Source organism: Aethalodelphis obliquidens, unplaced genomic scaffold (assembly GCF_003676395.1).
Source record: "Aethalodelphis obliquidens isolate GAN/ISIS:26980383/991018 unplaced genomic scaffold, ASM367639v1 scaffold5, whole genome shotgun sequence".
In the NCBI taxonomy this organism is placed as follows: domain Eukaryota; kingdom Metazoa; phylum Chordata; class Mammalia; order Artiodactyla; family Delphinidae; genus Aethalodelphis; species Aethalodelphis obliquidens.
In genome coordinates, this window is record NW_020837949.1 from 77,829,798 (window position 1) to 77,852,572 (window position 22,775).

Here is a 22,775-nt window from a genome sequence, read left to right on the forward strand (position 1 = left end):
ATTAAACAAAAGGAACTAGTTGCTTAATATGGGAGTAAAGATATCTAAGCCTTGGCCTTGATTGTACTACTAAAGTGCTTTGAGATTTATACAAGTTGTCTAGTGATCTTTTGCTTTAGTTTCTTCAAATAGATATATAAAAGACTAATTGGATCTAAAATCCTGTGAGTCTAACTCAAAATTATCTTGTTTCCCCTTTCTAACCTGCCCTTCAATACCTGTTTCCTGATTTTTATCTATCTTAAGTTTCTTAACTTCATCCACTCAGTTACCTTGAAGTTATCTTTAATTTCTTCCTCTCCTTTATCTCCCTTTATCTAATCTGTCACAAAGAGCCTTTATTTCCTTCAGAATATCTGTTGACCTTGTTCTTTCTATGGCCACCATCTTTCTTTAGGTCTCCATCACCTTGTCTCTGGTTTACTGCTACAATTTTATTATTTGTTAACTCATTTCCCTATGTCTGGTCTCTTCTGCTTCAAATTTATTTTATACAGCATCCTTCCTAGTCACTGTATTAGGCACTTTTAAAGTATTATCTTATTTAGTGGTATAATTTTGAGAGAATTACTATTTCCACTTAATAGTTGGGGATAGATTAGAAGTCAGATAAATAGTCCCTGGTTAAACAGTTATTGGAAGTGAGATTGAAACTCAGGTATGTCTCTCTAGCTCTACACACTTTATTCTTCTCATTGTATGATACAGTCCATCAACCTAAATCCTGTTAATGTGATTACCCATCCTCTGCTCTTGCAGCCTCACTACAAATAGGGTCCACATCACGATGCCATTTTGGGCAACAGCAAACTGAGGATGTGGGTCTGCATACGGAGACCGCGGCAGACAGAGAAAGTGTGGTTAGGCAATCAATGTGGAAGACCTAGCCAGTCAGCTGTAGTCGTTATTGCGAACATTTGCTGAGGGATGGGCTGGCCAGATTCAGAATAGCATGATGCTTCAGGAGGCCCAGTCAGTCAGGACCTTCTTGGTCCATGGAAACTAGGGCAAAGCAAGGGAGAAATAATAGAAACTACATGAGATTGTTATGAGGAAGTACCCCACACGATAAGGGAAAAGATTGGCTTTTGGGGGGAGCATTTCTCTTCTCCATTCTGAGAAGTGGCCATTTTCCAGATATAGTCAGCCTAGGGTCCAAAGATAGAGGTCAAATAGGTCATCTGGCTAGTGTCAGGAATGTGGGGAGACAAAAAGCAGTGATTGCTAAAGGAACTATGGTGATTTGGGGAATATTAGACATTATCTTATTCATCCTTACATTCCACAAATTGAGACTCAGTATGAAGAAGGGACATGTTCAGGTCTCCTAACTGCCAGACCCATCCTTCCATTACAATACCAAACTTCTGACGAGAGTATCATATCATGTCTCCTGCATCTGGGAGCTTGACTGCCATTTTAGTGGTAGTTATGGGGGTAAAGGCTCTGTTTCTTCCTTAAACTGGACCTGACACAGCACAGTAGCTGATGCAGGCTACTTGCTGTAAAGCTGCACTGTCCATTGTGGTAGACACTAGCCACATGTGGCTATTTAAATTTAAATTAAGAAAAATGAAATAAACTTAAAATTTGGTTTCTTAGTCACACTAATTATATTTCAAGTGCTCAAAAGCCACATGGTTTAGAGGCTATTGGACAGCACAGATATAAAACATTTCCATCTTCACAGAAATTTCTATTGGACAGCACTGGTCTGAAGTGTACTTTTTTTTTTTTTTTTTTTTTTGCGGTACGCGGGCCCCTCACTGCTGTGGCCTCTCCCGTTGCGGAGCACAGGCTCCGGACGCGCAGGCTCAGCGGCCATGGCTCACGGGCCCAGCCGCTCCGCGGCATGTGGGATCTTCCCGGACTGGGGCACGAACCCGTGTCCCCTGCATCAGCAGGCGGACTCTCAACCACTGCGCCACCAGGGGAGCCCTGAAGTGTACTTTTTATTAATTATGTACAATAGCATAATCACGCAGTATAATACATATCACAGTGCAATCCACAATCACATAACGCAACAGATGTAAATTTTCTTTACTGTACCATGTAGATGTGAAGCTCACTCCTGGATTTTGTACAGTTATTGCCAGGTTGAAACAACTGACAGATACTTGATATTTCAAATAATGGGGTCAATGTCTAATTAATTTCTCCTATACATATTATTCCATCATTGTATTATTTATTTCTGGTTAGACAGTTTGAGAATTTTTTTCTGTTAAATTTTGCTTTCTGTACTTTGATTTTTAGTTAAAACCCCTACTTTTACATGTCTGTAAAAAACTCTTGTAAACAGATATGTTTAGATTGAGTGGAATACAAAAATTAAATTAAATTTGCAATTGAGTATTTAACTCTTAAGATGGCAGGTTTTAAATAATTAACCTTTTAAAAAATATGATTCTACATGAATCATTTTTATCACTGAACCGCTTAGGCAGTTTAAAATCTTTGATGCTTGTGTGTATGCCCTATTTTGTTCTTTGCCCTGCCTGGATTTAACCAGTGAGATCAGCTAATCTCTTCAGTTACCAGTCCTAGGATCCTTGTCAGACTTTCTGTGGGACTTTGTGTAATCCAGTGCCAAGAGACATAGAAGTATGAATCTTGATTTCTTCTTTGAGAAATTAACCCACCTATTAAATACCTCACCAGGAGAGAGAAAAATTGCAGAGATGAAGTCTGATGGCAGTTTTAGACGAAGACTTAGGTAGTTCCACACTTTTATCAGCTTAATCGTAGAACATAGCAGGAAATGGGAATACAGATACATGTCAGAGTGGTTACTCAAACACAGTTGAGCTTTTATGAGAATTTGGGGATAAAACTAAGAAGTATGACCATTTGGAAAATGAAAACAAGTAATGATGCCTCAGATGCATATGTTTTTGTTTTCTTTCCTGGAGTAGATGAGAACTTTTGTTTCAAATTTTCATTTCTAACATGTGGAGGCAGTTTTCATTTGAAGTTTCTCTTGGAGTACTGTTGTCTATAAATTCTTCTTCCACAGAGAAGGATAACATTTTTCAAAAGTGGTAGGAAAAAGATATTACAAGAAGAAATAAAGGAAAGTAAGGAACTCACTATGTATTAAGTCATGGTGTAGGTGTGCTCATCTGGGTGAAAAGAGGTTCTTAAGCAGAAATGAAAGTGATGTGCATTTCAGGCCATGAGGATTTATGCCATTTTCATTTGGCAGTGTCTCCTGGTTTCATGCTAAAAGTTCATTTGTGAAAATGCACGATTTCAAACTCCATCCCTATTAAGGCGTGTGTTTCAAATGCCACAGGGGAAAAATGTGCTATAAATAAAGCCCAGGTGTCCCTTGGTATGATTTTAAATTACTTAATTCAACTATGCATGTCATATACTGATGAAATGATATCTATTTTTACACAAACTTGGCAGCAAGTCAAAAAGGAGTTTCTACCATAAAATACTAACATCAGTGTTCTAAGACACAGGACCACAGTTGAGTCTGGAAGAAAGAAAACTCTCTATTCTTGAAACAAGTATTTATTTTTAACTCAAAATTACTTATTATTTAAATCACAGAATAGAGTACTATGGGATACTCTTTTTTTCATAATTAGATTCCTTCACATAATAAATATTTGGCTTAAACACTTCTACCATTTAATTTTCTTACAGTACTCCAGAATAATTTCCTTATAGTACTTGAAAAAGAACCAACATTTAAAAAAGAGTCCACTAAAACCAACAGTCACTGAATAAACACAAGAACATCTATGTTATGTATTAGTTGAAAGTGAAAAGAAATGTAACTTGGAAAGGTATTCTATTTTGCCCCACTGATATTATAATGAAATTCCTGGAATGGGGACTGGTGTCATACTCTAACTTTTGACCATTTCAAATGGCAGTACCTGGCAACAACACCTGGATAATGTTTCACGTAGCCAGAGTGGGGCTGTTCTGTGTATTTCTACAACAGAGTGTGTATTACTGTATTTATTTGTTTAACTTTTAGGCCGAGTACATTCTGCTGTGTTGTAGAGCTATGTTGCTCTTGTCGAACTCTGCAAATGAGAGACCACCAATCAGTTCACGGAACTGCTTCTCCTATCGGTGTGTCTGAGAAAACCTTTACAAGCAACTCTCTCCCTCACACTGGAATCCTTTTTACCTGTAATGATTTTCTGTTTCAAATAACTGAGATCTTATTTTCTCTCTGGGGAGAGAAGACTGCAAATTTTGTACCACTATGTTATTTTTAAAAGTATAAATTCAACTTAATCACGAAGTAGTTCTGATACTAAAATTACAAGGGTCATCGTGCTCCGTGGATAACTTATACTTAGGTTATATTTAAGTGCTGTGATAAATTCTACTTGTGTCATCCCCATTTTAAGCTCATATATTTGTTAAGATAAAACAAGGCAATCATATTCCTGTAATTTCTGTATAGTTTCAGTTTTATCCCTTTTTTGTCCCACTCTAATTATGAAGAATTTGTATTTATTATCAGTCTTCGCTCCTCCTGTCCATACACACATCTGCATTACTGACCTAGCGTTAATGAGTCTTGTCTATGTCCTTTTCCCGTATACGAAATGGTAATCTACGGCAGTGACTCTTAAACTCAGATTCTTGTAAGAATCACCTATAAGGTTTTATTTCTTTATTTTTATTTATGTATTTTAAAAATTCACATGCTAGTGCCACTGGAGATTTGCATCCAGGTCAATGGCATTGAATTCAGGCGTCTGTAAATTCAAAAAACGTGCTATAGATTATTATTAATGCCTGATCTGTGTCGCTGGGAACCCACAGTTGTCTTTTTCTCTACTCATTGTTGGCAATCTCCTTTCAAGTCATTGGAAACATCAAGACTGGGCCTTCTTCTTAGCCATATCTTGGCCATATGTTAATATTTTCTTAATCCAGATTGTAATTGGTTTGAAGCGAAGAGTCCGTTCTTACTCACTTTTGTATTCTTTATCCTAGCAGTTTTTCTTGTTGTAAGTGCCCTGAATATAGTAGTAATTAGATATATTCTTTGTTTTCATGAATTTGCTAAAATCCTAATGCTACATTTGTAGGAAATTTTATTTCCACAGAGAGTTTTTTTTTTTTTTAAGAAAACATGATATATTTAAGTCAAAAATCAGAAGTGTTAATTTGTGACTACAAAAGAATTTTAACCTTGCTCAGGGATTCAAAACTAAGTGATGTATAAACAATTTAAAAGAGGGGCTGGAGGGAAAAACAAAAACAAAAAGCCTTGAGTGGAATTGTTAATGGACCTTGCTAATTTAAGATTAATTAGAAAAGAAATTTTTTTAAATCCTGTATGATTTTCTAAAATTTAATTTTTATGTAACTTAGGACCATATCAAAATGAGATTATTGAGGGCATAAAAATCCACTGGAGTTCTAAGTTCCAGAGAAATAACAGGGAAGTAATAAAGAACAAAAAGGAAAAAGATCATACACATATTTCCTGCCTCTCTTTTCCTCTTAAGGTTTCCCATTTAAGCAGAGAATAGACTGGATGAGAGACCCAGGGTTGACCCAGAGAGGCTGGGATGATAAAGACTGAACTACTCATCACTCGGAATCAAACATTAACTTTTCTCTATTGAAGAGTCTATTGTGAAGTCTTGTTTACTGGGCTACTGACCAACTGTTCTACATTTGCAGGGGAATAGTTGTCAGTACTCCTGGAGTATCCGGCAATCGGGGCCTTGGTCAAAACTCTAGAGAAGGCAATGTTAATTTTTTTTCACCTCCTACTTATTATATTTATTTATTTTTGGGGAAACTTTTTGTCTTCTCTTGTTTCCTGCTTCTGCTTCCTAAAGAGTTCTCTTTGCTTTCTTTCAGGCATCTTGTATTTTCTACTTAATTGAAGTCCTCCATTCCTCGATAACCACTCTTTGTCTTCTTTGCTTTAATCAAAATGATTGTTTCTGAACTAGTATCTCCCAATTACAAATCTGTTACCTGATTAACTCCCAGTTATATAAAACCAAGACTTAAAAGGTCCAGTACTTTTTAAACAAGGCATTAGTAACCCAAATTGACTTGTCATTGATGCAGTGCAAAGGATTGTATTGCCATTATTTTTTCATTTGATTTGTATCGTGGACATCTTCCCATGACAGTACATTTAGAACTACTTCATTTTTAATAACTACATGTTATTGTAACAATTGTATGGATGTGCTCAATTTTCCATCATTCTCTTGTTTGTGGTCCTAATGATAATTATTATTATCATCCCAGACATCCTTTTAATAATGAATAACATTTATTAAACCCTTATTATGTGTCACGCACTACCAGATAGTAAGCGCATTACATATATCAATTCACTTGATTATCATATCAGTTACCCTACTAGGTAGATGATATTGGTAGCCTCATATTAGGTATGAGAAAATTGAGGCATAGAGAAGATAAACAATTTGCCCAAAGTCACTTTTCCAGTAAGCGGCAGAAACAGGATATCAAGTTGGAAAGAGTGTCTTCAGAGCCAACACTGGACTTGACCCAAGCATTACTGGTTCTTTCAATTTTTTTTGGCAGTTACACAAAGTGCAACAAATAACATCATAATATATCAAAATTTGGGATATGTTTATAGTTTTTCCTAAGCTCTTCATAATGGACATTTTGGTTTAGAAGCAGTGACTGCAATCATAAAAAAGGAAAATATAAAATCATAGAATCTCCAGGTTTGAAAGAAGGACTTTTCTATGTAATTTAGTTGAATTGAAACAATTGTGAATCTCAGCCAGTTGTGTTCTCACTTGATGTCCAGAGTCCTACAGAACTTGTTCAGGACCTCTTTGGGCTAATACATGTTCCTGCTTTGTGTCATGTTTACTTGTGTATATGTCTCATTTCCCACATTTCATTCATGTGTTTATTTCTAATTCTGCTGCTAATTGTTTTACCTACAAAAGACACCAGTACTATTGTGGCTGAATTATTTCAGTATTTTAATGTATAGCTTCTTTTCTTCCAAACAGGAGCAAAATTTATTGGAACTTTCCCCATCCCAGACACCTATAATCCAGATGATGATAAAATATATTTCTTCTTTCGTGAATCATCTCAAGAAGGGAGTACTTCTGATAAGACCATCCTTTCTCGAGTTGGAAGAGTTTGTAAGGCAAGATATATTTATTCCACTTAAGGCATATGTGTATGTGTATGAATAATTAACCATGTAATGTTGAAGTTAATTCCATTATTTATAAATGGTAGAATACATTCATATTATCTTACATGTATAATTTTTGAGATCCAAAAGTAAAAAGAAAAAAGAAGGATGCAAAATTTTCCAATATTACACATTATTTTGTCCAATCCCTGAGCTATTCCCCAGGTTTGAGTTAGATCTCTTGGGCAGCGTGCTCCTTTTATTGGTGGGCTATCCCTTTGCCAGTTATTACTGTTCCCAGTAAGATCTCTGCATTGTCCTGATGCATGGAAGTTAAAATGTTTTGTACATTAAATAATTTTATTTTGAAATGGAAAGTAACTTCGCATACTCACTAGAGTTCCTTAACACTAACAAAATCATATCCCATATTTTTATCAAAACACATCACATGTAAAATTATGTATCTTTACGTGAATCAAATAAGTTGAAAATGCAGTTATATAGTCTTATTATTAAAATACTTTCTAGAGCATTAACCTAGATTAGGTTCTGAGAGAAAAATGGGATAGGAAGGAAAGAAAACAATCCAAAAGGCAAAACATTTATCTTGAAGAACACTGAAATTTGCTTTTTAATATTGCCATTTTGTGTAAATTACAGGAAAACAGCAACTCTATGAAACACTCCCATTTTGTGCTATCAGAGTTCTCATTTGAGTGGATACAAGCTTTATAGAATAAAAATGCTACTGGAATCATACTTTTCAGTATATTCTTTTGTTAGTTGGATTTATCTTCACTGAAATCACTTCTCTTAAATGGACAGACACCTTCAGCATTAACTCAGTTATTAAGAGGAAGAGCTGTTAACTTAATAAATACTCTCAGCAGGAAGCTTTCTTTGGTCTTGTACAAACTTTTCATTTTCTTCCATCTGAGCCTATCACTTTTTTTTTTTCTCAGTCTGTGCCCTCAGGCTTTTGAACACTTCGAGGGACAGAAATATAAACCGTCATTGCGCTTAAGAGTGCTAATGATAACATGGCTTTTGAATGAGACCAAACTTGTGAGCGCAGATCATTCTTTACCTAGTGTCCTAGCCAGTAATGCCGTCCCCCACTGATCCCTTCACCCCCAGGGGACAGATTCTCTAAAAAGCATCCTCATTCTTTCAGAGTCTAAGAATTCACAGTCATTTCTCTTGAAGCCTCTCGTCGAGAGATGAATGGCCATTGCTTGGAGTAGTCGTAGCGTGTGAGTGTACTGAAGCATGCCTTAGAACAACAGTACCCCAGCCGGAAAGCTGTGCTGTGGATGGACATCATTTGTATAAATGAATCACGTTAAGTGTGTCATAAGAGATTTACAATCAATTAAATGTATTTTAAGAGTCACTCTGTGATGAGCACATGTATAACAAGTGTGGGTTTTGTGAAGCAGTTCAATACTTATTTCTTGATAGGTCAAATCCATTTGATAGAAATTCATTTATAACAAAGTAATGTTTTTACACTCATACTAAATATACTGAGAGTTAATTTTAGAGGTGGAGAAACATATTAAAGAAAAATTTAGCTGCCCCATTTATAAATTTGTATCATAAAAATATAATCTAGACTTTAAGTATCAGCCATGGGATATTTTATTTATGAACAAACTCCTATAGAACTGAAAAGACAGAGAGGATTGTAGTATATAAGTCTTCCCACCACAAAAAACTCTGAGGCCACCCAGCAAGATTTTGTCATGCTATTGTGTTTGGATAAAAAGCTAACAAATTGTGATATCAAATAAGGACTTGTGATGGATGAATTTCCTTAAAAAAAAGAGAGATAATAGAGGTCCTTCTTAAATTGATGTATCTCTTTACTCAGTCCCTGTCTTCAATTAACACCCTCTTCAGCATTTCCCACTACAATATGATCCACTGGTCAATGTTTACAATATTTGGTTCTAAACGCATCTTTGTAATTTCTTAATTGCCTCCCACCCTGCCCAAGTTACTAACTTTATTTATTAATTTAGGATTAAAGTGCGGTAAAAAGTGAGCACTCATAAGTGGAGATTTCACTGTCGAGATTAAAAATGACTTGAAGTCTTTTAAAAAAGAATGTCCTGCAAAACAATAACAAGCTTAAATTAAAAAATAGGTTTTCAGCATCATTGTTGCTGTTATACATTATTTTCACATAAAAAATGTTCTTGTGACATTTGGGGGAACATATTTATTCCTCTCTGTTTCATTTTTTTATCCCATGAGGTTATTATAATATTGTTTTTCTGTTTTCAACAGGTAGTAATGTAATGTACGTCTATGCTGTGAAACAAAATTAAGTTCAATAGATATAAACAAAACTAAGAAGGAAGAGAGCATGCTAGAGAGAGTTAAGAGTAACTGTGTACACTGTTCTGAATTTACAGAGCTTGTCAGTAACATGAGAGTCCTTTATACTATTTGTCCCACCAGGATATTTCCACAGTACCTATTTATTTGGAAATATTAAGGTTTTGTTGTTCTTGTTATTATTGTTTGTTTTCATTTTTACCTGATAACCTTCAGGCCAATGAAAAACTGTTGACAGTTTAAGAGCTCCCTATGTCTTCAGCTACTAAACTAAAGTAAAAGTTGTTTTATTGACCTGTCAAAGACATTACTGTTAGTCAGTAAGATATAGTGATTGGTGGGGAGGAGCTTTTGGAAATAAGCAAAAATTACACAAAATGAACAAAGAATTGTTTACAGGATAAGGGTGAATCTCTTCAGTTGTAACCCATTCCTTCATTATTTTATCATTTCATTATTTCAACAAGAAAATATAAGTTCTGTGCAAAGTGCAGTAAGACTAGACACTGGGAGGTAAGTAAGCCACTGTCCCTTTTCTTTAAAACCTTAGAGTGCAGTGAGGGTAATAGAGACATAAACAGATAATCACAATATAATGTGATCGAGGTCAGACTGAGAACTCTGTGCATTCAGTGAAGCTCAAAAATTGAGTCCTACAGGGGTAGGGGGACTACACCAAGGACAGGAAAGGAGGATAGGCATTTCAGGCAGCATTGTGACAGAGTATATTTTGTTTAAAGGACAGTGAAATCTTGTTGTCAGTGGAACTCGAGGGGTAGTGGGGAGCAATGTTATTCCATAAATTCTGGTAAATTGGAAGATAAGCAGTATTATTTTCATGGTAAGGAGTTTCAGCTCTGTTGTGTAGACAATGAGAAGTTATAAATGTTTTTAGGAAGAGAAGTGACTTGATAGGTGTTTAGCAATTAATAATTTCAAGAATATATCTGGACTGAGAAATATGCGTGACTGGGAGACCTTTTAGGTAGTTCCCTAAAGAAAGTAGGAATGAAGAGATACATATAAGTTCCAGAGATATTTCTAAGATAGAATGTATGTGTCAATTTCTAAAAGGTCCTTAATTTATTACCACTCTTTTATTAATTGCCCGGTGTAGACAAATGCTGTCTAATATAGAATTTTCTGCAATGATGGGAATGTTCTGTATCTGTTCTCTACAGCATAGTAGCCATGTTGACATGTTAGTGTTGACTAGTATGACTAAGGAACTGAATTTTTGATGTTATTTAACTTTAATTAATTGTAATTTAAATAGCCTCGTGTGGCTAGTGGCTACATTATAAATATAGACTATCAAAACATTCATTTACTTAACACATCTATTGGTAACTAACCCTGTACATGGCATTGCTAAGCAGTAGTCTTATAGAAGTTTTTTTAAAAAAAGACATCATACTTGTCCTTACTGAGTTTACAACCTAGTGCATTATATATGCATTAAACAAGAAAGCACACAGATTAACATATAAGTGGAAGGTGTGATAACTGCTATAATGGAAAAATCACAGGGTCAATTAGGAAGAATAGGTGGGCTTTAGATTGTATATGGAAGGTCTCTCTGAGAAAGTGACTTTTGAATCAGATGATAAAAATGATGAGGAAATTGCAGGGCAAAGGTGACAGGGATGGGGAAGAATATTCCAGGCAGAAGGAAAAGCACATGTGAAATCTCAGAGGTGGGAAAAAGCACTTAAGGAATAAAAAGAGGTTTACTGTGACTGGAGCAAAACAAATGGAAAATTAGCAGGATAGTGACTGTTTCCTTTTAAAACATGCACAAAAGTTCAACAGAAGTCTTCAGAAGTCTTATCTCTCCTGTTCATAATTAGGACTGATTAATAGCTGCAGGTATCGATTCCACGATGTACATAAAAGGCTGCAACAACTTCCTGTCCTATTAGATTCTCCATGCATTTTAATTCTCCCTCACTCCTATTCCAAAGACCTTGATACTATCCCTGTAGACAAAGGACTCCTATACTGTTAGTAACTGTGCTTTCCAGAAGATATGGCAGAAATTAGGAAAATGCACAAAGAGATACATTCTGATATTTAAGAAACACCAGAAAAAGTTTATGGGCATAGATTTTATATTTGAACATATTGAACTTGATGTAGTTCTGGGTTATGCTGTCATAATAACCAGTTAAAAATATAAACCTGAGACTCAATAGGGTCTAGACTCAGGAATGTAGAAATCACCAGTGTATTGGTAGTTCTTGAAGTCATGGAAATGTCTGAAATTGCCCAGGAAGATTTGTAGTACAAGATCAAACAGCAAGGACAGGATCCTGAGGGACAATGACATTTAAGAAAAAGCAGAGGAAAATGTCCACAAAAGCAATTGAGAAGAAATAGTTTGATAGCAGGTAGAGAACTGGATGAGAGTACTGTCACAAGTCAGGGATAAAAACGGTTTCAAGAAGAAGGCAGTTATCAGTAATGTCACACACCAAAAGGAAGTCAGGTAAGATTATGACTAAAAGTCACATATTAGTTTTGGCAGTAAGGATATAATCAATAACTTTTGCCCAAATGATATGAATGTTAACTTGAAGTCAAATCTAGACTTACATCTCTGCTTTACTTTTTTTTTTTAACATCTTTATTGGAGTATAATTGCTTTACAATGGTGTGTTAGTTTCTGCTTTATAACAAAGTGAATCAGCTATACATATACATATATCCCCATATCTCCTCCCTCTTGCGTCTCCCTCCCTCCCACCTTCCCTATCCCACCCCTCTAGGTGGTCACAAATACCGAGCTGATCACCCTGTGCTATGCGGCTGCTTCTCCCTAGCTATCTATTTTACATTTGGTAGTGTATATATGTCCATGCCACTCTCTCACTTTGTCCCAGCTTACCTTTCCCCCTCCCCATATCCTCAAGTCCATTCTCTAGTAGGTCTGCGTCTTTATTCCCGTCTTGTCCCTAGGCTCTTCATAACCATTCTTTTTTTTTTTTAGATTGCATATATATGTGCTAGCATACAGTATTTGTTTTTCTCTTTCTGAGTTACTTCACTCTGTATGACAGACTCTAGGTCCATCCACCTCACTACAAATAACTCAGTTTTGTTTCTTTTTATGGCTGAGTAATATTCCATTGTATATATGTGCCACATCTTCATTATTCATTCATCTGTCAGTGGATACTTAGGTTGCTTCCATGTCCTGGCTATTGTAAATAGAGCTACAATGAACATTGTAGTACATGACTAGGATTAATCTCCAAAATCTACAAGCAGCTCATGCAGCTCAATATCAAAAAAACAAACAACCCAATCCAAAAATGGGGAGAAGACCTAAATAGACATTTCTCCAAAGAAGATATACAGATTGCCAACAAACACATGAAAGAATGCTCAACATCACTAATCATTAGTGAAATGCAAATCAAAACTACAATGAGGTATCACCGCACACCGGTCAGAAAGGCCATCATCAAAAAGTCTACAAACAATAAATGCTGGAGAGGGTGTGGAGAAAAGGGAACCCTCTTGCACTGCTGGTGGGAATGTAAATTGATACAGCCACTATGGAGAACAGTATGGAGGTTCCTTAAAAAACTAAAAATACAACTACCATATGACCCAGGAATCCCACTACTGGGCATGTACCCTGAGAAAACCATAATTCAAAAAAAGACATGTATCTGCTTTACTTTTTTCTAGCTCACTTTCTTAACCTAGAAAATGAGGACACCCATCTCTTCTATGACTATTTTACCAGGCAAATGAAAGGCTTAAATGAGATCATATGAATTTGGATCTTGACAGATACAGAGGAAAGTACTGGAAAACAAGGGCTACTTAGATTTCTGTTTTCAAGCAGTTAACCATCTAAGAGATCGACATGTGAATAATGTGAGTACATGATCATAGCACCCTAAGTTACATGTCAAAAATCATGTACACACATATACACGTCATACGTACACACTTTTGGAGTCAGCTCAATTAACTGCTTAGGAGTGAAAGAGTGGTAGTATGTGTATATTTTGGGAGCTGGGGGGTGGTGAGAGGCAGGTTAGTTACCAAAGTTTACTGAGAAGAGATGGTATTTCATCAGTTTTAAAGGTTAAAATTATTATTATTCCTTTGCTCTCATTTTTAGCAATATTTGTACTTTAAGGATAGAACTTACTTTTGGATAGAGTCAGAAGAAGTTGGAGACATCTCTGGTGAAAATTATGTGAACAATTTGAACAATGCAAATTTTGGACAAGAGATAGGAACAGAGAGATTCACTAAATAGTAAAGAAACTGACCTAGAAGATAATTGACAGCCTCAGGATAATAAGTACCTTCATCCAAAGAATCTCTTTCAAACTCAGTGTGTTTATCATTACAAATGGGAGAACACATTTACTAATGAATTATTTTTCAGTAGTGTCACTACTTTCCCATCAAACAACTTCTTCAGTTTTCTCATTTTTAAAATAAGGTGCTTAGCCTAGAATGCTTTCTAAAGTCTTTGCCAGGCTCTATAATTCTTTGATTTGAACAGTCGATATTTTCAAGCACTGAATGGTGCACCTTACACCCCGGACTGCTCTCATAGATGGTAAATTACACGGGTCTTCGTGGAGAGGTAATAAATGCTGTCTGAAAGGGTAGGTGAAACAGCATGAAATAAACCCTCTGAAAAGATTTGTGTCTATTTAGTTTGCAAGTTAGTCCTTTCTGATACTATTATTTATGATTGTGTGATGTTTATTACCGTGTGTGTGTGTGTCTGTGTGTATTTCCTTTCAAAACCCACCCTGTAAGTTAATGTGTATAAATACCAGTCACTTCAGTGGGGCTTGCTTGCAGCTTTCTGCCTCAAGTTTGTTTTGCATTATTTTGGGATTCTGTTCATTTCTGGAAGCATTGTCCATTAGGTTACTTATGCTAGCCCACTCCGGATTACAGCTGCAGGTTATGCCAGTTCCCTTTTTGTTCTGCAGTATTTCCTTTTGTCCACGCCAGGAATTCAGTTTGGTTGGACCTTTCACATAACTTGCCTGGGGGTCTAATTAATAGCCCTTTGCTTTGATTCTACTTGCACTGTCTATTTTGATATATGATCCTATTTGGACAATTACTGCCTTTGAAGATTTGTGTTTTTAGGCTGATGACACTTTCGGTATTTATTGATTTCCCCCGAGTTGTGGTTTTTTTTGCTTACTTTCAGCTTGTTGCTTACAACCTAAATGAGAGATTTAGAGCCCACAAGTTACAGATGTGCTTTTGCTTCACTTCCATCTGTTTTCCTGTCAGAAATTCCTAGGCAAGGATGAATACTGTTGGCCGTAGCTTTTAACACTTTTTTTTTAATTTAATGAACTCTGATCCTACCTGAAAAAGACCACTGAATATGCCTAGATTTGCCTAAATTTAATCTGTTAAATCTTAGACACTGAATTCTTTAGCACAGTGTATTACCCAAGTCCTGCATTTCTAATAATCTTTACAAGTTTTTGAAGTAGTTAGAAAAACATGTTCTCCATTTCGATTCTCCAGTGGCAAATCAAAAACAGTCATGTCTAAACACTAGAGTTCTTTTTAAGAAAAAAAATTTTTTTGCCTTGAAAGTCTATTCAGAAGTTATCCCTTAAAAACCACTGTGTGCAATACCTGCCGTACAAGTTTTTTGTTTGTTTTTTCTTCTCCCCTTTGAGATGTTTGAGTTTGCCTAGTTTTGTTTCTTCTACTGCTAAGGTATTTCAAGATTATTAATAGATAAGTAGAAGACTCGTTATTATATTCCTTTTATGTTTTTATTTTTAGCGATCATAGCTTTTTTTGCATCTCAATGAAAGAATTAAATGAAATATTGTTATGACATATTGCTGAAGAAGATTCATAGGCTGAAAAAGAAAGTACAACATAGTTCTCTCATTTGATTCAGTGGGTTTAACTTCACTATCTTTCATGAGTTCATTTAATGTATTAAAATATCCTCACTTAAACTCTTCCTCTCAGTATAACAGTGTATATATATATATATATATATATATATGACTTTTATTTTAATATATATACATGTCCTCCTAATGAGCCTCCTGGGAATCTTATTCTGGGTTTGACTTTTTGTTTCTACCACATGATGATAATAGTTTCAAACTTCTAAATAGGCCATCCTGCATTTGGATTATCCTTATCATTATTATTGACTTATACAGCCCATATAGACCATCTGTATTAAGTTTACAGAGTTTCTAAATTCTGTCCCTAGAAATAACTCAGAGAAAATTGAGGCAGCCCAGAGAGAAGTACATTGAACAATTGCTCTGAAATGTCAGTTGCTGTGATCTTACTTCAGAATTTCCTGGTGCAAACGGGTCTTTAGGTGATTTGAAGATATATCTCAACACAAGATTATTTAAAACCTGCAAGGTACAGCAGTTATTCTAAATAACAAATCAGATAAAGAGTACGAATGATGTATAGAAATACAACAGGCATTAAATCAAAGACAGAAAAGTATTTAATTGCCCTAATCTTTTTTTAATTTGTAAAAAAGATCAGTAGAAAGCCTGTGTGTTTGTCTCATGTGATAGCTTCAGTTATGGAAAAACAAATGTTTTATATTGTGGTATTTGGATCACACTTCACAAGAAAGTGGGTAGTGTTAGTTCAAGATAAAATCTCTGAGATTAAATGTTATTGATGGGTAGAATGTGGGAGAGGGGTGCACAAACTTGCACAGATTATGGTTTCTAAAGTGCTTCAGGGAATTCCCTTCTCTTGTCTGCACAAAGATGCAGAAGAGCTCCATTAGGCAAAATAACTAAATTTTAAGCAAAAGAGAATTTGTAACCTCTGACTTCACCATCAAACCTTTTTTCTTTTTTTAAGTGCTTAAGGTGTACTTATTTATTTGAAAAGCCTGGTGTCCTTCAACTTAAACTAATTAATATGGCTACAAATTTCTGAACGCACATCTCTGTTTTAATAGAATATACCATGTTCACAGATGTCTTAGAGGTTTCATTGATTTATAAAATGTTCATGATTTAAGAGCAGAGGAGCTAAATGTCAATTATTACACTTTCCAAGAGCTTCTGTTTCTCAATATAAAGGTGAAAATGACAATATTTATAAAGTGCTGAGAGATCCTTGGAGAGGATGGTATATAGAGATAAAATCACATTTAACAGATGAACCCAGCATAGTGACCTGAAGGTCAAAAGATACACTCAATAAAAGTTCACGTGTTACAGCTTGTAGCTACTCTACATGTCTGTGTAAGATTTATAAGGACTTGAGTTTGCTATGACAGTAGAAGGAAAATGGAGTCACCATTAACCTGCTTCCTGACTGATCGCCCCATTAGGAGATAGCAGGATTAGAAGATCACAGTATTTCATAATATGCAGCCATCACCCAATCCAATGATTCAGAGTTAACTATGCTTTAAAGCTGCACAGAGATTGTAACTTGTGTTTGTCTTTCATTTTTTAAATTTTCTGTTTTCATTAATCACTTAAAAATTAAGAAATATTGCAAACATATAAAAAGCTATAAAGAATGGGGAAACAGGCAACCTCTGCACTCACCACCCAGATTGCACACGTGGTCAGGCTTGTTTACATTTAATTTCTTTGCTACTTTCATCTGCATCTTTGTGTAGAGGATGGCGAGGCTTTTGGCAATCTGACCACAAAGAAGCTGTGATAAATGGAGTGGAGACACACAGAAGTGACCAGTGACTAAAAGCTGCTGATTTTGACATCTCAATAATAAATCTATAGTGTTAGACAGTTGTGTTCTTTAGAATTTCACAAAAATAAGCAAGGAGGTGAGAGTTGAGTACAAAAGTGGTTACTTCCCTTTCAGCCCTCTTCTGGGCTTAAAGTTCTCAGGGGGGATTTTGTGGATTTGCAAACAAATCCAGGGACTGAGAGCTGGTCCACAAAGTCAGTCAACTGACACTTCCCTGCAGGAGAAATACAACTCCTTGTGAATTGAACTTTGCCATCCCAGGTCATGCTTCTGGATGTCTGTAAGAGTTACTATCCAGTCATTAAATGCTTATAATCCATTCCTGAGAGCTATTATCCCAGAAACTATACTTGTTTTCCCGTTGACAGCAGGTGGCTTTCATCTTTGACCTGGATTTTTGTGCTTGTTTTTTATCTTTTTATTCCTTGAGAGGCCACGCACAGCAGCTAGATGGGTAGGTGAGAGCATTTAAAGATTCTTTTGTTCAAAGGATTGCAATTTTCCATTTGTCAGGTTGAAAAAAATATGCAGGTACAGTATAAACCTCTTTTTGGCAAATTTGGAGCTAATAGAATAGAGTTTTTTCATGGTTTGTCTTAAATATGGTGATAATTGCAAATAGAAAGAGGGACGGTGTTTGAAAATGAGCCATTTCTTGTCACTTTTATCTAATAATGTGTTGAAAAGAGAATGTGATTGCTCGTTTTTATGATGAAGTAGTAATATGTACAATCGTTAAAGGGATGTTATGGAGCAAATATTTGATATTATCTGTTTATTCACTTAGCAAAGTAATTTGAATAACTGCTCTGTGCTAGGGGTAAAGCAGTAAACCAAACATGGTCCCTGGTATTATATTCATGATAGTTGATATACTTCTTCATGCATATTGAATCAACACTATTTTGTAGTATTTATTACTGAATCAAAATATACAAATATAAGCGATGAAAATTTTATAAATACTATAAATATGTAGGAAGATGCCTTAAAATAGGCTTTAGAGTTCTGCTTAGTACAACTAGGGCTCTGCTAAAATAAAAACATACAGAGGCTAGGTGTGATAATTTAAAAAGATATAAATCAAGGGTCAGGAGAAAGATGAGGAGATAAGTTATCGTCTATTTTTAAATTTATTTAAAAATCTCTTTCTTTCTGAATAATGCTAGATAACACATTTTGTCACTGGGATCTTTCTGTACGTTAACATAGAATTCATTATTACATTAGGAGGAAGCATCAGTATTAACATCTGGATTTATATTTATTAACTGATCTGAGGATATTAGCAGTAGAAATAAAAATCATGTATAGGGTTTCCCTGGTGGCACAGTGGTTGAGAGTCCACCTGCCGATGCAGGGGACGCGGGTTCGTGCCCCGGTCCGGGAAGATCCCACATGCCGCGGAGCAGCTGGGCCCGTGAGCCATGGCCGCTGAGCCTGTGCGTCCGGAGCCTGTGCTCTGCAACGGGAGAGGCCACAACAGTGAGAGGCCTGCGTACCGAAAAAAAAAAAAAAAAAAGTCATGTGTAGAAAAGTCTGCCTTTGCATTTGCAGACATAGGAAATCATTTAATAGCTAGCTGAAATATTATTTTTATTATTGAGCAATGGTAAATAATAGAGGCACCATAGACAAAATATAAATTTAAGAGCAATGACAGACATGTTTGTTTCTAAAGGGTTATTATATAAAATGTATATTCATTTTCTTCACTTCTTTGCTAATTACTGAATCTTTTAGTAATTCTTTTAGTAATTCTTTTAGTAATTCTTGTGTACTAAATTACATGCAGACACTTTGGCCTGGTATCAAGCCCTTCCTTGATCTTACCCCAGTTTACTTTCGTAACATTTTCCTCTATTTCAATTTATCCCAGTCTTAGTCTAAACCAAATTTGTCCTGGTTCTCCATACATGTTCTGAATTGTTTCACCAGCTGTTCTTTCCCTCATCTGTCCAGCATCTAGAATGTTTCCTGAACCAATTTCTGCATGTGTGAATCCACCTGTAATTTTAGAGAGTATTAAACCTTGTAGGTCTGTCCTCATTTTCCCAACAAAGAAATTTCAGAGAAGACTCAGTTTATTGGGCATTTATCTATACTTTTATCTATATTTTTCTAAAGACTTTTGTCAATTTTATTTTGCATTTTTAGCTATTCATGAATTATTAAATATGATCTTAATAAGTACCTGACAAGCAGGATGTTAGTGGCATATCTGAAGTAGATTCTGCATAAAAGGAATAAGAGAATGCATTTTCTGCTAAGAATTAAAAACTATTAGAAAACCAACTAGATGTTACTTTGCTTTCTATTATCACCATGTATTAGCAATTCTAAACAGTATCAGTGACAGAGTACTACTGCCAGAAAAGTCTTTTGTTTATCCAAGTTCTAAACAATTGCTGTGGTTACCATTGTGTTTCTATTATGTTTATTTATGTGTACATGTATATGTATAGTCAGTCTTCAACACACATGAACTCAGCTACACATGTTTCAAGGGTAAGTTCACATTGATTTGGAGTTATTTAAAACTTGCAACACTGAGACATAGTGCAAATTATGAGGTGTGATTATTTTGTTCGTTAAGTGCAAATGTGAGTTCGTGCTAACTGTTGAATTTGAATGTATTTAAAATTTTAAATTATTCTCCTTTTTAAATTGTTATAAACCTAAAGAACTCAAGCAAATAATAATTATTACTCATTTATATAGAGCTATTACTTAAAATACTTCTGTTTAGCAGAGAGGGATGTTAAACACCATTCACTCTGGGTGTCACGGTACACCCTTGGTGTGAGGTATTAAGGCTATAAAGACAGCTATGGTCTCCGTTCTCAATGACCTTGCTTGCCCTCCCTTCTCTCTCCTCCTCCCCATTTCTTTCTTCAAGAAGAGCCTCTATTTATATGACTTTGAATTCTCCTGTCTGGAGTGGTCATGTATATGCTTTTCTTTAATTTTCATAGATAAAAGAATCACAGGGAAGCTAGTCCCTAGATACTGAGACCTGAAATTTAACAGCAAACTGTTTATTAACTTTATGGAACACAGACGGCATGAAAGACAAAACTTTTTATAGAATTTAGATTTAAATGGAAATACATTAATGGAAATAGTGGCTTCATAAGTAATTTTTGAAAGTCAAAATTAAGTACTTAATGTATTTATACCATGAAACATCCTTATTTATTTATCATAAGCATAGCAGATCTAGTTGAGTCAAACAGAAAATCGTATTAATTTAGTGTTCACAGGGACATATTAAATGAAAAATAAGAAAAATATCTCTTTATGGTGAATTATTGAACAGCATAACCCTGTTTATTCTACCTAATTGGTATAAATGCTTATGTTTTGCTAAATGTCTAAAGAATATCTTTTTTTCATTTTTTTATTGAGGTATAATGGGCATACAACATGAGTTACAGGTGTACATCATAATGATTTTATATTTGTATATATTGCAAAAGGGTCACCACAATAAGTCTAGTTAATGTCCATTACCATACATGGCTGCAAATTTATTTTTTTACTCTTTTAGCAGCTTTCAAATATGCAATACAATATTATTTACTATAGTCACCATGCTGTATGTTACATCTCCATAACTTATTTATTTTATGTATTTATTTTTTAATTTAATTAATTTATTTATTTTTATTTATTTATTTTTTTTGCGGTACATGGGCCTCTCACTGCTGTGGCCTCTCCCGTTGCGGAGCACAGGCTCCAGACGCGCAGGCTCAGCGGCCATGGCTCATGGGCCCAGCCGCTCTGCGGCATGTGGGATCTTCCCAGACCGGGGCACGAAGCCGTGTCCCCTGCATCGGCAGGCGGACTCTCAACCACTGCGCCACCAGGGAAGCCCTTATTTATTTTTTATACAGCAGGTTCTTATTAGTCATCCATTTTATGCACATCAGTGTATACATGTCAATCCCAATCTCCCAATTCATCCCACCACCACCCTCTGCCGCTTTCCCCCCTTGGTGTCCATACGTTTGTTTCTCTTCATCTGTGTCTCTATTTCTGCCCTGCAAACTGGTTCCTCTGTACCATATTTCTAGGTTCCACGTATATGCATTAATATGCGATATTTGTTTTTCTCTTTCTGACTTACTTCACTCTGTATGACAGTCTCTAGATCCATCCACGTCCCTAAAAATGACCCAATTTCGTTCCTTTTTATGGCTGAGTAATATTCCATTGTATATATGTACCACATCTTCTTTATGCATTCGTCTGTCGATGGGCATTTACATTGCTTCCATGACCTGGCTATTGTAAATAGTGCTGCAATGAACACTGGGGTGCATGTGCATGACTTATTTATTTTATAACTGGAAGTTTGTATTTTTTTTTTTTTTTTTGGCGGTACACGGGCCTCTCACTGTTGTGGCCTCTCCCGTTGCGGAGCACAGGCTCTGGTCACGCAGGCTCAGCGGCCGTGGCTCATGGGCCCAGCCTCTCCCCGGCATGTGGGATCTTCCCAGACAGGGGCATGAACCCGTGTCCCCTGCATCGGCAGGCGGACTCTCAACCACTGTGCCACCAGAGAAGTGCATAACATTTTGTTTTTAATACAAGTTGCCTGGCCTTTGCTAAACACTTGACAAAAATTTTCCATTTAATAATCAAAATAGCCATATTTCGGGCTTCCCTGGTGGCGCAGTGGTTGAGAGTCCGCCTGCCGATGCAGGGGACATGGGTTCGTGCCTCGATCCAGGAAGATCCCACATGCCGCACAGCGGCTGGGCCCGTGAGCCACAGCCGCTGAGCCTGTGCGTCCGGAGCCTGTGCTCCGCAACGGGAGAGGCCACAACAGTGAGAGGCCCGCGTATCGCAAAAAAAAAAACCAAAAACAAACAAACAAAAAAAGCCATATTTCAAGGCATTAATCATATTTTGTCAATGAGAAAACAGAGACTTGAAGAATTAAATAATTGTTTGTAAGTCATAGAGCAAAACTTGGCAGAAATGGGAGTCGATTCCAAGCCTGCCTTATTTACTGTTGGCTTGCATGCATCTGCTCATTCAGCAGAGCTATGGTGTTTACATTGCACATTTAACTGTGAGAAAAGCATTTAATTTTGAAGGACAAAACTGCTTTTTCCCTCCTTCGAAAATTCATGGACTTAAATATTCAAGGTCTCTGTCTTTGTAAAAGCAATGACATTAATAAGACACTGCCTATGATAACCACCAGTTTGAGTTGGTGATAGAATCATGTTGGTAAATCTGTATCTTTATTGTGTTTTCTTTTTCTCCCCAGAATGACGTAGGAGGACAACGCAGCCTGATAAACAAATGGACCACTTTTCTCAAGGCCAGACTGATTTGCTCAATTCCTGGAAGTGATGGGGCAGATACTCATTTTGATGAGCTTCGTAAGTCACGTTTCATTTTTCTTAAAAAAGTCTTACTAATTAAGTAATTCAGCATTTAATTTATTTTAGCCCCAAATGACTGATTATAAAGCCCAGGACAGCTTGCAGGAGTGGTGCTTACTAAGTTCCCACACGCAAAGAACTTGGAAGTGCTCTAG

The 22,775-nt window shown here is 36.0% G+C and overlaps 1 protein-coding gene across 4 annotated transcripts in view; it reads left to right on the forward strand.

Moving 5' to 3' along the window:
- The window catches only part of SEMA3D (semaphorin 3D), a 209,297-nt gene that overhangs the window by 142,033 nt on the left and 44,489 nt on the right, over positions 1–22,775 (forward strand). For all 4 annotated transcript variants that reach the window (XM_027102734.1, XM_027102730.1, XM_027102731.1 and 1 more), the window contains 2 exons: positions 7,008–7,150; positions 22,503–22,617. In XM_027102734.1, coding sequence (XP_026958535.1) covers positions 7,008–7,150; positions 22,503–22,617 — 258 coding nt within the window. The remainder of the gene's footprint in view (positions 1–7,007; positions 7,151–22,502; positions 22,618–22,775) is intronic.